The sequence below is a fragment of the Cetorhinus maximus genome, chromosome 1 (assembly GCF_964194155.1).
Source record: "Cetorhinus maximus chromosome 1, sCetMax3.hap1.1, whole genome shotgun sequence".
Taxonomy (NCBI): Eukaryota; Metazoa; Chordata; class Chondrichthyes; order Lamniformes; family Cetorhinidae; genus Cetorhinus; species Cetorhinus maximus.
The window spans coordinates 67,002,604-67,020,806 of NC_135879.1; the positions used below are offsets into that span (position 1 = coordinate 67,002,604).

Consider the following 18,203-nt stretch of genomic DNA (forward strand, 5'->3'; position numbering starts at 1 on the left):
CTCACACACAGACACATTCTCTCGCTCCCACACACACAGACACACTCTCACTCTCTCACCCTCACTCACACACAGACACACTCTCTCACTCACACACACACACACACACAGACATACTGAGTCTCACTCACACACTCTCACTCCCACACACACAGACAGACTCTCACTCCCACACACACAGACAAACTCTCACTCCCACACACACCAACACACTCACTCTCTCTCACACACAAACACACACACACACTCTCTCTCTCTCACTCCTGCACACTCGCCATGGCACCACCTCCTCCACTGGCTGCCAGAATATCTCCCCCAAGCCCCCGTACCTAGCCTCCCTGGGCTCCGGTCCCACCATTGCTCGGCTCCCCCAGGCTCCAGTCCCGGTTGTTCGGCTCCCCAGGCTCCAGCCCCGCAGTTTCCTGGCTCTCCAGACTCCAGCACAGGTTGCTCGGCTCCCCGGGCTCCAGCCCTGCCATACCCTCGCTCCCCTTGGCCTGGCACCCCTCAACACACTCACCAATACCTGTGTTCACTGTTCCTCCAATCAGAGATTGTTTTTCTCCCTCATTTGTTGCTGATAGACTCACTAGTGAGCCTATCAGCAGCAAACGTGGGAAAAAAACAGCCTGTGATTGGAGGAGCATCTCCATGCAGAATTGTCCATTGAAACTCATCTGTTTGCCCGGAATTTTGAAAACTGGGTCCAGATAGAGCGGCTTTGCGGGCCGTACGTTGGACAAATCTGCTTTACAACATCTATGTATAAAAATCCTTGGAAAGTTGTGGCAGATAAATTAGTGCGAAAATACAAGCAGTTTTGAATATTAACTAAAATAACAGCTAGATTTTACAACAATAGACACCAGAACATGTATGTCCTGAAAAGTTAAATTTGGTGTGTTTGTATTTCCTGAGCATTCATTTTTTTCCCATACATAATCATCTGAGCCACTTACTGCAGGTTTTATTTTTATATGCTTTCATTGTCTACACTGTGCAACTAGGAGTCGTAGCTCGACACCCTCTCTATTATCCTTACCTACGGAAAGCTGTGACTGCTAAGGCTGTGGAAGAATATTTCCAGCACCTAATACAGAACAAAGATTCTGACAGGAGGATGGTGACCAGGTATGTGCTTTGCCTTTATTATTTAGAATAGGGACAATTATAATGGAAAAATATGCCATGCAAGAGAAAATGAGATACTTGTTAGATACATCTTCGATCTATCAATGAAGGAACAGCAGCTTACTAACCCACCATGGGATACAGTCAAACCCACTGACTCAAACAATATAATCATAAATAGAACAAGCCACCAGTTGCCTTGTAAGAGGGGTCTGGGCCATGACTGGGACTCTGAATGCATACCCAGTGTCTCAGATGACAGGAGTAGGATTAGAAGCAGGCATGCCTATTGAGGCTAGGCATAGGCAGCCAGGTGGGAGCCATTTCGTAGACCAGGTTGGAATTGTGGCCTGAACACCCAAAGAAATAAGCAGGTATAGGTTTTTTTAAAAAAAATATACACACATTTATAAGAGTCTCCTTTACATGGCTAACAACCAACCATGGCTAACAAAAGAAATTAAGGATAATATCAGATCCAAAGAGAAGTTGCCAGAAAAAGTAACAAGCCTGAGGATTGGGAGCAGTTTAGAATTCAGCAAAGGAGAACCATGAGATTGATTAAGAGGGGAAAAATAGTGTGTGAGAATAAATTTGCAAGGAACATAAAAGAGGACTGTAAAAGCTTCTATAGGTATGTAAGAAGAAAAAGATTAGTAAAGACAAATGTAGGTCCCTTACAATCCAAAACAGGAGAATTTATAAGAGAGAACAAGGAAATGGCAGAGCAATTAAACAACTACTTTAGTTCTGTCTTCACAGAGGAAGACACAAATAACTTCCCAGAAGTACTAGGGAACCAAAGGTCGAGTGAGAAGGAGGAATTGAAGGAAATTAGTATTATTTTAAAAAATAGTGCTGGAGAAATGAATGCGACTGAAAGCCAACAAATCCCCAGGGCCTGATGTTTTTTTTAAATTAAATCACGGGATGTGGGCTTCGCTGGCTGGGCCAGCATTTATTCTATTCCTAATTGCCCTTGAGAAGGTGGTGATGAGCTGCCTTCTTGAACCCCTGGAGTCTGTGTGGTGTAGGTACACGCACAGTGCTGTTAGGAAGGGAGTTCCAGGATTTTGGCCCATTTTGACAGTGAAGGAACGGTGATATATTTTCAAGCTGAGATGGCGAGTGACTTGGAGGGGAGACTTCCAGGTTGTGGTATTCCCACCTATCTGCTGGTCTTGTCCTTCTATGTGGTAGCAGTCGTGGGTTTGGAAGGTACCGTCTAAGAAGCCTTGGTGAATTCCTGCAGTGCATCTTGTAGATGGTACACAATGCTGCTACTGTGCGTCACTGGTGGAGGGAGTAAATGTTTGTGGATATGGTGCCAATCAAGCAGGCTGCTTTGTTCTGGACGGTGTCAAGCTTCTTGAGTGTTGTTGGTACTAGAGGCACTACCAGGGGTATTAAAGGAGGTGGCCATGGAAATAGTGGATGCGTTGGTTGTCATCTTCCAAAATTCTGTGGATTCTGGAACAGTGCCGACAAATTGGAGGGTGGAAAATGTAACCCCACTATTTAAAAAAGGAGGGAGGGATAAAACAGGGAATTACAGACCAGTTAGCCTAACACCAGTGGTAGGAAAAATGCTAGAGTATATTATAAAGGATGTGGCGACAAGACACTTAGAAAATATCAACGGGATTAGACAAAGTCAATGTGAATTTATGAAAAGGAAATCATGTTTGACAAACCTACTGGAGTTTTTTGAGGATGTAACTAGCAGAATAGATGATGGAGAACCAGTGGGTGTAGTGTATTTGGATTTTCAGAAAGCTTTTGATAAGTCCCACATAAGAGGTTAGAGGGCAAAATTAAAGCACATGGGATTGGGGGTAATATATTGGCTGGATTAAAAATTGGTTAGCAGACAGGAAACAGGGAGTAGGAATAAATGGGTCTTTTTCGGAATGGCAGGCGTTGACTAGTGGGTACCACAGGGATCAGTGCTTGGGCCCCAGCTAATCTCAATATATATCAATGATTTGGATGAGGGAACCAAATGTAATATTTCCAAGTTTGCTGACAACTCTAAACTAGGTGGGAATGTGAGTGGTGAGGAGGGTGTTAAGAGGCTTCAAGGCGAGTGATTGGGCAAATACATGGCAGATGCAGTATAACTTGGCTAAGTGTGAAGTTATCCACTTTGGTAGGAAAAACAGAATGGCAGAGTATTATTTAAATGGTGATATATTGGGATATGTTAATGTACAAAGGGACCTGGGTGTCCTTGTACACCAATCACTGAAAGCAAGCGTGCAGGTGCACCAAGCAGTCAAGAAAGCAAATGGTATGCTGGTCTTCATTGCGAGAGGACATGAGTACTGGAGCAAGGATGTCTTACTGCAGCTATACAGGGCCTTGGTGAGACCACACCTGGAGTATTGTATGGAGTTTTGGCCTCCTTACCGAAGAAAGGAAATTTTTGCCGTAGCGCAAGTGCAGTAAAGGTTCACCAGACTGATTCCTGGGATGGCAGGATTGTCGTATGAGGAGAGATTGGGCTGACTAGGCTTGTATTCACTGTAGTTTAGAAGAATGAGAGGGGATCTCATAGAAACGTATAAAATTCTCTCATGGCTGGACAGACTGGATGCAGGGATAATGTTTCTTCTGGCTGAGGGGGTCTAGAACAAGTGGTCACAGTCTCAGGATATGGGGTGGGCCATTTAGGACTGAGGTGAGGAGAAACTTCTTCACTCAGAAAAAAGGGTTTCAAAAATCTGCGTTGGAGGTTGAGGAAATGCTAGGTGAACCTGTGGAATTCTCTACCACAGAGGGCTGTGGAGGCCAAGTCACTGAATATATTTAAAAAGGAAATAGTTTTTTAGACTCTAAAGGCATCAAGGGGTATGAGGGAGAGCGGGAGTATGGCGTTGAGATAGAGGGATCAGCACGATCATATTGAATTGCGGAGCAGGCTCAAAGGGCCGAATGACCTACTCCTGCTTCTATTTTTCTATGTTTTTTTCTATAATACTAATTTAATTTCCTTCAGTGAGGGACTGATGCGGATTGTTGTACCCCCACTTTGAACCCGCAATCTCCACATTGTGGCTTGAGAACTAGTAGTTGTGTTGCAATTAAACAGATCGCCTCCTGACCCAGTGAACTTTGGCGGAATCAGTGATGGAATTCCTGAATTGACACATCCTAACACTCACATTAAATGCGCTTGATCTCTGCAACCTCCTAGCACTTCCTCAACCTCCAATGCAAATGTTTGAAACCCTTCTGGCAGTCTCCAGTCCACCTGCATGACATGAAGTTGCTTTCTCAGCTAGTGGTGGGGAAGCAGTGGTGTAGTGGTATTGTCACCAGACTAATAATCCAGAGACCCAGGATAATGATCTGGGGACCTGGGTTCAATCCCACTATGGTGGAATTTGAATTCAATAAAAAATCTGGAATTAAAAGTCTAATGATTTCTGTAAAAATGGTTTGCTTAATGTCTTTTAGGAAACCTGCTGTCCTTACCTGGTCTGGCCTACATGTGTCTCCAGACCACCAGCAATGTGGTTGACTCTTAAATGTCCTCTGAAATGGCTTATCAAGTCACTCAGTTCTCAAGGCAATTAGGGATGGGCAATAAATACTGGCCCAGCCAGTGATGCCCCCATCCCATGAACGAACAAAAGAAAAAGTTAATTGCATTGATGAGAGGAGGATGAAAAAACCTTGGAACTGAACCTTAATACAATTAGGAGCAGACAGCTTCACAAAAGTTTAATGTGTCATAAATGCAATCCTTGGTTGGTATTGATATCACCCAGGGCAGCAATTACATTCGATCTAAAGAAAAGCTTGGGCATACAATTGCGTTCACAATTCAGAGGAGATGAAACATTCAACCTACATCTACTATCCAATAATGCCTGCAAAGTTCATATTGCACAAGATTCATATTTGATGCCTTTCATATTTAATTAACGAAATTAACTAATTAACTTTCATATTTAATTTAATTAACCTGAATTAGACCTTGTAAACAATGGCCATTTGCAAGAGTTGTTAGTGTCTGCAAATGTTACTCTAAGTACAATACAGGAAAGGAGTGGGGGGAAAATGGAATGGGAGGGATGAAAGTAAAGCTGTGAGATTCTTATTAATGAAGGAAAACAAGAGCTTAACACACTTGAGATGAAGCTGGATTCTTTCCACCAGAATAAGGCTTTACTGAAAATTCCAGATGGCAGACATCCAAGCCTCAACTTGTCTGAATGGTAATAAATGTGAACTGGTCAGGTACCCATTTGCAAAGTAATCTTGATGTCCTTGTTGAAAGGGTTTCTACTGCGGTCAAATGACAACTCAGCTGAATTTGAACGATGAATCCAGTAGCCAATGTAATTTCTTGGCATTAAGCTAAATGTTAATACTTATACTAAATATAATGTGCATAAAAACCTACTGTTTTCATTTATTGTTGCTTAAATCCTATCATGTACATTATTACAACCGGTTCTTTTTAACAGTGTTTCATATAAAACTACATGAATTAGCTTGATAATAGTTTAGCAAGTTACATGCAATTATCCTGCTGAAAATTCCTTTTGAATCTTTGCATCAAGAAAACGTTACATAGAAATGATTTTAAATGCTATGCCTGGTGAAAGAACAAGTCTTTTCCAGCTGTAATCAAGCTTATAATTGAAGGCTTGGTGAAATTTTTGGATTAGAACTCCTTTCTGCTATGTAGACCTCATATAGATAAGTCACCACATGCATGTCTCTGTAAAGCTCTGAACACTAGACCACAAATTATTTCCAAATCATTTTGCTGACGCAAAGAATGTTTTTCTACTCATTAGAGAACAATTAAGTAAATTAGCCTGCACATTTTTGCCATGCAATTCTGGTATGTATTACGCTAGACTCAATTATGGTCAGGTTATTATCATTGTCAGACATCTATGCCAAGACATGCACTGACAATGTTAGATGATACAACTTGTGAATATCTGCATTTTTACATGTCATTTTGACCATCACAAAATCTGCTAGCCTTTGTAATTTCCTGAATAATTGCAGTAAGACTTGCCATGAGGTTTAGGATGTTGAAATGGAGTCAAATTGCCTTTTACCCAGACAGACTGGGAAAAGCTTTATAAAAAAACTTAAGCAATTTAAGCAAAATGTTGCACAATTTTCTCCCTGTGCAGAGACCTGCTTTAGAAAACTAGGGACTATGTTAGGTAATCTATTGTGGTAGTAATGTGGACTAATTCAATTCAATTTTTTTTGTCCAATTCAAAATTCTTTTTTTTTAATTCATTCATGGGATGGCTAGGCTAGCATTTAGTGCCTATCCCTAGTTGCCCTTGAGAAGGTGCTGGTGAGCTGCCTTCTTGAACCGCTACAGTCCATGTGATGTGGGTCACAGTCCTGTGAGGAAGGGAATTCCAAGATTTTGACCCAGCAATAGTAAAGGAACGGCAATATATTTCCTAGTCAGGATGGCGAGTGGCTTGGAGGGAAACTTCCAGGTGGTGGTGTTCCCATATGTCTGCTGTCCTTGTCCTTCTAGATGGTAGCGGTTGTGGGTTTGGAAGCTGCTGTCTAATGAGCTTTGATGAGTTTCTGCAGTACATCTTGTAGATCGTATACACTGCTGCTACTGTTCGTCAGTGGTGGAGGGAGTGAATGTTTGTGGATGTGGTGCCAATCAAGCGGGCTGCTTTGTCCTGGATGGTGTCCAGCTTCTTGAGTGTTGTTGGAGCTGCACTCATCCAGTCAAGTGGAGAGTATTCCTTCACACTCCTGACTTGTGCCTTGTGGATGGTGGACAGGCTTTGGGGAGTGAGGAAGTGAGTTACTAGCTGCAGGATTCCTAGCCGCTTGCTTTTGTAGCCACAGTATTTATATGGCTGGTCCAGTTCAGTTTATGGTCAGTGGCAACCCCCAGAATGTTTACAGTGGGGGATTCAATGACGGGAATGCCATTGAATGTCAAGGGACAATGTTAGATTCTCTCTTGTTGGTGATGGTCATTGCCTGGCACCCACTCTGAACTCCTTTCCTTACACCTACCTCCCCATTTACACCTGTCTCCCCACTCGCAGCATTCTCCCCCCATGCTCCCTCGGACACCGTCCTTCCCCCCACCCCAACCTCATCCCCCCCAGATATCTTTGTTCCTCACCGCCCCCCCCAACCCCTGCCAGAACACCTTCCTCTCCCACTCACAGGTGGATCCTCCTCTCCCCCCCATTTTGCCAATCATCCGTAACAGGCCATGGCCAAAACCATGACGTTCTGAAGCAGGCCCGAAACATCAACGGAGACCTCCCACCTTCTGAGAGCTGCTTCGCAGTGGAGCCATATTCATAAGGATCCACCCAGCATGCAATGCACATGTTCCACCAGATTCCGGTAGCTGTAGGGCTCCAGCATCATCTTCTCCTTGGATGTCCGTGATCTAAGCAAGGCCGTAACAGTAAAGTCCCGACTCCTGCACGTCACACTTGTCCTGACGTATTCTGGGCCAACATATTTTCCCACCGGTGGGAAATTGGGTGTGAGGGGACAATTCCGGTCGGGCCTTACTTTGCAGCCCACTACCGGGATTCAAATCGGGTTCCCGCTGGCCTCCAGCGGGATTCGCGGTCCTCGGACACCATCGGATGATCCCACTGATTTCATGCCGGTGTGAAACCGATTTCTGCCCCTTCACACTGAGTCACCCTCCCCTGCCCGCTATGACGCCCGCCACCAACGGGACTGGATGATTCCGCCCTAAGGAAAAGATGAAGATAGAGATATAAACTATATTGGCAGACTTTAACAGAGGCAGCTACAGCTGTGAGTCACATCTGGTATAATTAGATACAAATGCTGCCACAATGCCTTCCAAAACCTAAAACTTCAAATTGAGATAAGCTGAGTTCCCAGTTTGATGACAAACCCTGTTGCAATAGCTTATAGTAAATGATTTTTAGCTTAAGCACTGCGGATTTTGACATGCTTCAACAATTTTTGCTTTGTTCTCAGATTTGACCTTCCGGGAATCCAGGGATTAAATTTCGTGCTGAGAAACTCTTTGGGTGGCGGGGGCATTGCATCTTTAAGGAGTGATCCGCAGGTATAAAAACTATTTTACACACTAGCCTGTGCCTCATGCTTTGAGAATATGTCACTCAATGTTCTAGGTAAATTGGTAATTGCAGGGGATATGGTTCGGAGGGACCGGGGCATGTGCTAGAAAGGAGCGAGTAGCTATGGTCAAACAAAAACTGGGCATGTGGGAGCAATGCTCCCTCTCCATTGCAGGTAAGAACCTGGTCATCATGTATGAGACAACACTCAGTGTTGCTGTGCGTGGCACAAGTATGCTCCATTCCTCACTGCTGTGTTGTGGTAATCACCTGAGCCATCTTCCTCTTTATTTGGAGGTCAAAAATGGACCGTGTTCGAAAGGACATGATGTACAAACCTCTAGATAAAGAGAGAAAAATGTACCCAACTTCACCCTCGTCCTGATGATCACCTTTGTGTGTGGCTGCATCAGGCTGTGTGTAGACCCTTGGTACGCAAACACTAAGTGTCACTACGTGCTGAGGTTCTACCTGAGCCCAGTGTTGCGAAGGATGGGTCTGGCCAAGCTGCCGCGAAACGCTCCAAGTAGTTGGACCGTGCTGTACCACCTGTCCCTCGTGGAAAAATTTATGCAGAAAAACACCTTTGACCACAAGTCCATCAGGCAGTGGTCTGCACGCAACATCCTAGAGGCCCTGTGGTAAAAGGAGATGGTGGATCCTGTTGGATGGTTCCGTGAGCAGACTGTCAGTCATTTGGCAGAATGCCTCATTGCCAGAACTTTTAAACAAGCACCAAGATGTAGCTTGGCTGGTGGTGAGAAAGGCCCTCCCCGTCAGATCCTTCCTACATGTCCGGAGTTTCATCCCCCTCTGCACATTGCCCTCGAGGTGGCTGTGGTGGGGAAGAGACCACCTCCTTGTGGAATGTGCCTTTGCAAAGAAGGTCTGCAGAGAGATGCAGTGGTTTCTGTCAAGGTTCATCCTGAGCAGTTCTGTGACACAGGACTCTGTGCTCTACGGGCTGTTCCCAGGGACACACTCCGAGACAAACATCAACTGCAGCTGGAGGATCATCAACTCGGTGAAAGACGCTCTTTGGTCTGCCCGAAACTTCTTCCAGTGCAAAGAGTTGTCCCCAACCGAGTGTTGCAGACTGGCACAATACAAGGTCCAGGACTACATGCTAGGGGATAAACTAAAGCTTGGGGCAGCTGCTGCAGAGGTGCAATGGGAAAGGTCGCTGTCTAAGACCTTTCAGCCATAGTGCACCAAGGGCTGGAAATTGTATAGACCCCTCGGGCTGTATGACTTGCATTGAATGTGTACAGTGAACATTATATGTACCACAATTGTATTGAAGCACCTCAGAGTGCATCATGATCTATGTAGATAATTTGAATACCATTGTACTGTGATGGCCATTTGAAATGTTTTGTAATATTCTTTTAGATATTTTATGAATAAAGTATATTTTTATTTAAAAAAGGGTAATAGCAGAAAAGGCATACGCGTCCAAGAAATAACTGAAACTTTTGAATAGGTTTCTTAGCACTGGGTGTTGGAACTGTAACACATGTACTGTATTGCTAAATTAATGCTGCCTTGAGAGAGGATGCTATTGGTACATTTGTACTGCGGCTTTGCCCAGTAACTCTCATTTCGGCATTTATACAATTCCAATTCTGTCCCCAGTTCTGATAATGCTTCACAGCTAGATCCAAAAACAGAATTTGTAACTCAATACCAGTACCATGCAAATGTTTTGTTGGATGTATTGAAATGTGAACTGTTTTGTCTAAATTAGTTGCTAGAAATATGAAAATAGACGGCTCCCCTGAACGCTGATAATGAAGCGAATAGCATATTTTAAGAGTACATTGGTCGCTAACTTTTAAAGGGGAGAACTGATGTGGTAAACATGACCGTTCTAATACTGCCATGTCACTACCCATAGTGACCAAAGCGCTTAGCAGGATCACCTGAATTTAACTCGTTAAAATCTGATTGTTGCTTGAACAGTGCTGACCACAATACAATCTCCTCCCAAACCCCCACTCTTCAAATACTGAATCTAAAATTGGTTTTAATTGAATACAATTCTAAAGCGGATTGGTCTTAAATGCTTCAATATACTAACGCGCAGTTACTTTTTACAGGGCAAAGCGTATGGACAGATGCTATTGGACTTTCGAGTGAGACACCTTCCTGATCTGAAGACTCTGATAGAGGAATAGCTGGTGTCGGGAGTGTGCAGATCCCGCCTTCACTGCTCGAACACACAGTGCTGCTTGCTGGTACACCTCCCAACTCGAAACGAAGAATCCATGTTGTACGAAGAGGTCCTAACAGTGCCTTAGCTTACTTCTGCACATAGGAAGCAGCACATGAACCGCAGGAAATTAAAACACGTCTACATTTAGTCACTTTTTAAGCATTCTTTGATTACCTTGGTACTTGACTAAACGTTGTTAGCATATAATTGAGAGCGCGTTTATGTCCTTTAATTAAATAATTAATCTATGTATTTATATCGGGGTTTGTGTCCCCTGTAGTTTATGTAAATCGAATTTGCATCTTACGAATCCATCATTAGCTTATGTTAATGCGATTGTCACAGGGCCGTACACATATGTTACCATTGTTTATTAGGCGTTTTTCACAGAGCAGACATGCCGTGGGCCTCCTATTTCCTGTAACCGACCTTTCAATTGCAGGACACGTCAAATGTTATTAATTAACTTTAAATAACTGATGGAAAGCTGCGAAATGCCCGAAGAAGGGCACAGAAAACGGTTCAGTGGGCAGTATACTACTAATGACAATGTTAAACGGCGCGGTCTCATTTTGACCAAGCGAAAAGAAAGTCCAGTGAGACAGGCTCCAGCATGGAGTCAGTGAAAGGTTAATTTTGAAGTAGACTAATTCCTCTGGTAATTGTGGTGTAGCTTCATTCTTTGGTAGGTGTCCTGGAGCAGACAGTATCAGTAGATCAGCTTGCTCCGAAACTCCATGAAAACAAGTGCAGTTATATCTTAATCAATCAATAAAGTGACATTCGAAATTAGATTCAATACACTGTAAATAGACATATATCATAAATGTGATTTAAACTGTACCAGACGGATTACTTCACTGTTTTACCAGTTACAGAATCCCTGCTTTGTCGTGAACTTGAAATTTAGGCCGAAATGATGGGAAGTTGGGGATAAAGGATTGAACTTAAAAGACATTCCATTTGAGATGGGTGAATCTGAAAGGACTGGTGCTGGATGACAAACCTCTCGGGACTGGCATGATTCCTGTTAACGTTAACACTGAGCTGCAGGATCTCGGTGCTGAGGGAGGGAATGGTAGACGGGACGACAATGTTGATTCATAATTTACAGCTATAGTTTGCAGTTGTCCATTAAACCGATAACTAATTTATCCGAATTTCAGAATCCAGGATCCGCAGTATTTTGTGTTGTTCTAATTAAACTAAATCCGCTTTGCTTCTCCATGAAATACTCTGGCCCTCACCAATGGGCTATATTTCTGTCAACTTCCCTTTTGACGTGATGATTGGTGCTTTCTTCAAATAGACGGTTGAGATGTGATGAAGTCTGTAATCCTCCAAACCACAATTTCAATGAATATTTCCAGTGGAATTTAGAGGCGTTGGACCGTCGATAAAATTGATAAATTGAAACTGCACCTCATATTTTTGAACCTTTCTAGGTACTTGCAATCAGGCCTGTCTACAACTTCAGAAACAGATAGCCCTGCTGCTTTGCTCCGGCCCCCGGAAAATACAATCTTTTGCAGGGCTTCCTTGGCCTGTAAAACTGACCAGAGTTTACCCACTCGGACCAATTCCAATTTAATGTGGTATCGGCTCCTACTTAGGACATGGGACCCCGATTTGAATCTTAAAGGGGCGGGGGGTGGGGGGCTAAAACCTGAAAGAGGCCTGGCGGAAGACTCCTTTCAACAGAGATGGTTGGATTGGCAGGCTTTGCGAATCGTATTACCATCCCATTTACCCCGGTGAGTCTGCCTCTGTAATGTCTGTGTGTTAGCAACGAGAAATTCTCAAAACGGCGGAGATAATTGGTTTGCTTCATTATTCAGCAGCTTTTTAAATCTAACAGCAAAACAAATCGCACTGACTCTGTTTAACATGTTTTATGAAATTTATAGAGTACAAAACAAAATATACAACAGAATTGCTGTCAATCTACCACAATAACGGATCAGGGAAATAAACTTTATGTTAAGTTTTTGAAATTTATTCTCGAGTTTTCTTTAAAGATAAATATTCTTTAGGGGGCAAAGTCTAAAATTTAAAGCCGTATCTTACAGAAGTGAAGTCAAGTCAATTATACATTTTAAAACGGAGCTCGATAGATTTTAGTGAACCAAAGCTATCAAGGAATACGGGGCAAAGCCGGGTACATGGAGTTAGGCTGCAGATGAGTCGTAATCTCATTGAGTGTCAGAACAGGTTTAAGGGGCTAAATGGCCTCATCCTGCTCCTATTTCATCTTCTGCACTGGCGGATTCTGGGAAATGTTGTGCCCTGCACATAATCAGAATTGCACAATTGAAATTTAGCTGAAGTCGAAGGTCTGGATAAAATGATCAAGTCCGGGCCTTGGCTTTTTGAGTGCTGTGCGGTCAAAAAATAGCATCCTAGTGCCAAGTGTGCACCATGTTTACATAGGCTATTTCCATTATACATGTAGATATAGAAATTTATCATGAGAAAAGTTGACAAAGGTGTGACAAGGATAGGGTTCTGCAGGTAGTCAATACATACAGGCAAAATATTTTTAAAAGTATAGATGGTGATGTTGCATGATTTGTTAGCAAATAGGACCGTTGAGTTACAAATTTTGAGGCGAATTTTGATTTTTTTAAACCCATTGTTGTGGAATGGTATTAAATTATGTTGATTGTCAATGACCAATGCCTGGGAATCGGTTGTCAACTGGTTGGTTTTCAAATATGAAGAAAAATGTTAAAACAGGATTTTTTCTTCTACAGCCATATATTAAGTCTCTACTGAAATCAATCACAAAATAAGATTTGCGCATTACATCCAGTCTGGATTGGACGTAGCCAGTGGACATGGTCACTTTTACAGCCCGGCTGCCATCCTCAAGCTTGTCAGCGCCGGGCTGACCCCGGACAAGGAGCTTGCAGTGTCCACTTGAAGCCTCTGCGAGCAGTGGGCAACGCAGGGACCAGACTGGGGAAATTACATTGTTTGTAATAAGTTTCCGTGGCGTTTTACCTTAGACACGCCCTTCAAAAATGCGGGCACTTTTTTTTATCTAAATGACAATGGGATAATCCGGTTTCTCATTAGCGTTTTAATTTAGAAAAGACACGTTGCATTTCTTCCGGTGAACCTCGAATGACCAGTTCCCATTTGAATCAGTTCAACTGCTTGAAACTAATCGGTTCAATGTATGGAACTGATTTTGACATGTAGATGGTTACAGTTGCATCTTTTTGGCTGTAAGTGTACTCGACATATTGCAGAAGAATTCCAAAGCCTGAGAATGACCAGACATCTTTTATGCGATCAATCAATCGACAAAGTCTTGAGGCATCACAGGTGCCTTCATATTCCTTCACGGTAATGTACCAATTAACCCGTCTGCATTCTTCAATATCTAGTAAACCTACAATTTAAAGAGGGCTCCGGCGTAGGGGCAATTACATTAAATGACATGTGCTTAAATCTGCATTGACCCTGTGCGTATGATTTCTGGAGCACTCCATTTATTCTCCACCCCCCCCCCCCCCCCCCCAGAAAAAAAAACTTCCCTCCGGGAAGTATGAATGTGTCATTCATGCTCGGATAAGATATAATCCATAAATCTCTTCAGGGTGTTTGGCTGTCTTTAAAATAAATCTGTGATGGGCGGATTTTGCTTCCAAAGTGACAGTCTGCAGTTGCGGAAAATTAGGTCCCTTTATATTCGATTATGAAGCGAATCAAAACTCCCCACTCATTTTGGTTCAAAAACGCTTTTTCTTCATTTGCTCAATTGTCCTGCGAGTGAATGAAGTACTTTTAACATTCAACAGCCCCATTGTGTTCCCATTGGATAATTACATTTGTTTCTATCCTTGGTCCGTAGTTGTTAGACAAATGAAGTTCCTAATTTTTTGCTTAAGCAGTATGAAGAGCCCCGTTTCTTGATTAATTGTGAAGCTGTAAACCATTTTCTGCCTTTGGGAACATTTATTAACTGGGAATGTTGTAAAGTCGGAATCACAGATGACTTTGTCAATTATGTGACGTATTGAAATCTCTGGATTTCACAGAATCTTTTCAATGCAGTGAAACGTGTACATTGTTCAATGGAAATAAAAGTATTACATTAAAATCTCTAAGAATAAAGTACATAGCAAACCATGATTCCAAACTGACTTCCAAGAGCAGTAATTATCGGAATGCACTTCCAGTTTTCCTCTACCTTAGTGGCTCAGGTTGTACAATTGACTGTAGTAGAACATTTTACTAAAGGACAATATGATGCCAGTCGATCAATGTGTATTCCAAACAAATAACATTCGATATAAAATCGCCACTGGGGCCGTAAATAAGACAAAGGACGTGTAACGAAGACCATATTCTTTGAGAAATTCACACTGGAGTGCCAACTGAATTCTCCCATTGGAATGCAAGTCTTTTGTGAATCGGTACTTGTGAGTCGGCACCCCAAACTGTAATTAAACTGCTTGTGTTTTGCCCAACCCCCACTCCCTGATCCCAACTACCTTGATGAGGTTTATTCCAAACCCGACTGGATGCCGAGACGAAGAGAGAGACGGTGGGAACGAGCTACTAGCGATTTTAGCAGGAGGACAATAGTGAATAGCACAAGTTTCTGGCAGCGTGACTATTCTGCAAAGCCCCAGAAAAGGTTGCAAGCGATGAGAAAAGAACGGCTCCATCATTTTTTTTCTACGTAAGATTAATGCCATGACATCCATCATTACACTAAACAGTAGTAACCGGGAGATGCAGGGCCGCAGTGGGTCACAAGTCAATTAGCCGCACTACTGAAGGATGTTGGTTACAAGCTGTGAGTCATTGTGGAATTAAATGTGCCCTTCTCTTTGTGAACATTGTTTAAAACTTCTACATTCGCATGATGGATTACCGGAGGACGGAACACAAAAATAAAGGCTTTCCTAGTGCTGTATCTTCTTGTAGCTGTCAAATCTAACGACTCGTTTCCATCATGGTGCGAGTTAGAAATTGTGGTTTGTTATTACCACAATTGGCACAACCGTACTTTGAACTTAATAATAGCTGGTTGTCGTCTGAACTGAACGGAGCGAAATATAGGAAGTAGATTAATCACTGGAATCAAAAAAATATTCCCATCCATTCTAGATGGCATAAGTCTTTCAATACGTTAATTTGCATGTGACAGAATGTACACTTTCACAGTTAACAACGATTCGTTTTTACAGCAGCCCCTACAATGTTAAAAATGTTAATTTTATAGTCTATTGCACTTACATATTAATATCTACATATCTATTATCTACAAGCACATCTACTTGAGTGTTAAGACATGCCAGATATTTAGTCGTTAATTTAAACATTTAGTACACATAGGCAACAAAATTCAACCAACTATTGCTGCGTTCTTAAACCGATCCCTTCTCTGTATTCACCTGAAGAAACAGGTGCATCACTTTGGTCATATTTAAATTTTATTTAAAAATAAATAGAACCTTCCTAGGAAATTTAAAAAGCTGAAAGCGTAGACCTTTTTTGGTAAATTGAAATACTGTTACGTTAACCATTTTGGAGCAGAACAGCTCACATTTAAATTATTAATATTGCCGGATAAAAAACGATAATTTTTAATCATGTTTCCCAAGTTATCTTGCTGTTTAATGGGATAACCACGGATGGAGGGACATTTTGGGCAGATGCAAATCTGCTTGGTATAACTTGCCCGGGTAATTGCTACCCAGCAGGCATGACGACTGTGTTGAAATCAGCTTGTACCACAAGTTATAATAAACATCAATCGTAGGCTATTGTTATTCTTTATCAGATCGACTTGAAAAATGTGATTTCCAATATTCGGAAAATATGCAATACACCCTAGTAGCCTCGCTGTGGACAAAACAAAAGTGGGTTTGTTATTGAGTGTGATTTCATGCGGTCCGTACCCAGAGGATTGCGGTAGCTGTTAGCATCAGAAACCACGTGTTTCAGTAAAATGAAACTAACCAGACCGGTCATCACAAGAGGAGCAGGTTAGGGAAGCCATCGTCTGTGAAGACATTTTTATCGCCTAATACGTGTTAGATTTTACATAATTTATATATATATATAAAATATATAAAGATATATATATGTATATAAAGAGCACAATTAGCAGCTTAAGGGTAAAATCCGTAAACATTAGCAGTTTAGAAGATCAGCTCACAGTAGACAATATAGTTTGTGTATCTTGGTGTAGTGGTATTGTGACTGGATTAGTAATCCAGTAGAGCCAGAATAATACTCTAGGGACCCGGGTTCAAAACCCATCAATAAAAATCTGGAATTAAAAGTTTAATGATGATCATAAAACCATTGTAGATTGATGTAAATGTCCGTTAGGGAAGAAAATCTGCTGTCCTCACCTGATCTCGCCCAGCAATGTGATTGGCTCTTAAATGCCCTCCAAACAAGGGCAGTTAGGGATGGGCATTAAGCCCATATTCCACGAATGGATTTAAAAAATTATTCCTGCAAAAAAAAATTAAAACTGATCAAGATGTGCAAACCAGGCACATGCTGGGTTCGAATGAAGGTTAAAGTTGCTTTGATATTTGCGTGTGTGGTGTGTTTTTTTCTTTCTCATTCCTCTACTCCCCCCTCAAAGGGTGTTGACAATATCACCTAATAACTGAATCAAATAACTAGCCCACCTAGAAACTGCCTTGGAGACAGCTGGATAGTTTTTTTTAAGCTGCTGCAGGTATTTGCGTTGAGCCCAATCTGTCCTCAGACAACATCCACACATGGGACAGGAAACTCTAAGCAGCATTGCTTTCCCAAACTCAGGAACACGTCTGGCAATGAGAACATTGTTACCCACTTTAGGCTGGCATCTTAGATCCCAAATACAACCAGAAACTTTCCTGGTCGAGCAGGGTACAACTAGTCACTGAGGCAAGCAGGAAGCCAGAGATGAGTTTACTGTGATATGCCTATGCATTCTGCCTGTGAACTCTTTTTGAATGCATCAATGCTACAGCTAGTTATTAAGATCTACTAATGCTATGTATGTGTGTCTGTTTCTCTGAGTCTGTGAACTCTGTCTGACTGTGATAAAAGCAAAATCCTGCAGATGCTGAAAATCTGAAATAAAAACAGAAATTGCTGGAAAAACTCATCAGGTCTGACAGAATCTGTGGAGAGAGAAACAGAGTTAATGTTTTGAGTCCGTTTGACTCTTCTTCAGCATTTTCTGTTCTTAGTTCTGTCTGACTGTGTGAGTCTGTGCATACCAGTGTGTATATCTGCCATTCTGTGTGCTCGCCTTTGTGTGTTTGTGGACACGATTTCTCTCTGTGGACTGTGTGCGCACGTGTCTCGCTCTATGTGTCCTGTGAGTGAGAGTGGACTCTCTGTGAATGAGTCTCACACTATCTGTGTGTCTCTCAGTTTGTATATGCCGCTATTTCTCTATCTCTCTGTCTCGTGTGTCTCTATGGATTTCTGTGTCATTGTGTGTTACTGTGTGTGTCTCTGTATTTCTATCTGTCTCTGAGCCTCTCTTGCATGCTCTCTCTCTCTCAGTGTTTCTCTGTGCCTCTGTATGTTTCTCTCCCTTCACTGTTTTTCTGTCTGAGATGATTGACCTCCAACAATTACAAGCATCTTCCCATACCTAGCACAAAGGAAGGTGGTTGTGGTTGTTGGAGGTCAATCATCTCAGTTCCAGGACATTGCTGCAGGAGTTCCTCAGGGTAGTGTCATCGGCAGAACCATCTTCAGCTGCTTCATCAATGACCTTCCTTCCA

At 42.3% G+C, this 18,203-nt stretch overlaps 1 protein-coding gene across 1 annotated transcript in view; it reads left to right on the top strand.

The window, feature by feature from the left end:
• The window catches only part of LOC144680621 (uncharacterized), a 188,906-nt gene extending 176,468 nt beyond the window's left edge, over positions 1 to 12,438 (top strand). Inside the window, exons 18-20 of the mRNA XM_078542247.1 lie at positions 1,008 to 1,131; positions 8,122 to 8,212; positions 10,325 to 12,438. Coding sequence (XP_078398373.1) covers positions 1,008 to 1,131; positions 8,122 to 8,212; positions 10,325 to 10,402 — 293 coding nt within the window. The 3' untranslated portion in view covers positions 10,403 to 12,438. The remainder of the gene's footprint in view (positions 1 to 1,007; positions 1,132 to 8,121; positions 8,213 to 10,324) is intronic.
• Positions 12,439 to 18,203: the final 5,765 nt, after the last annotated feature.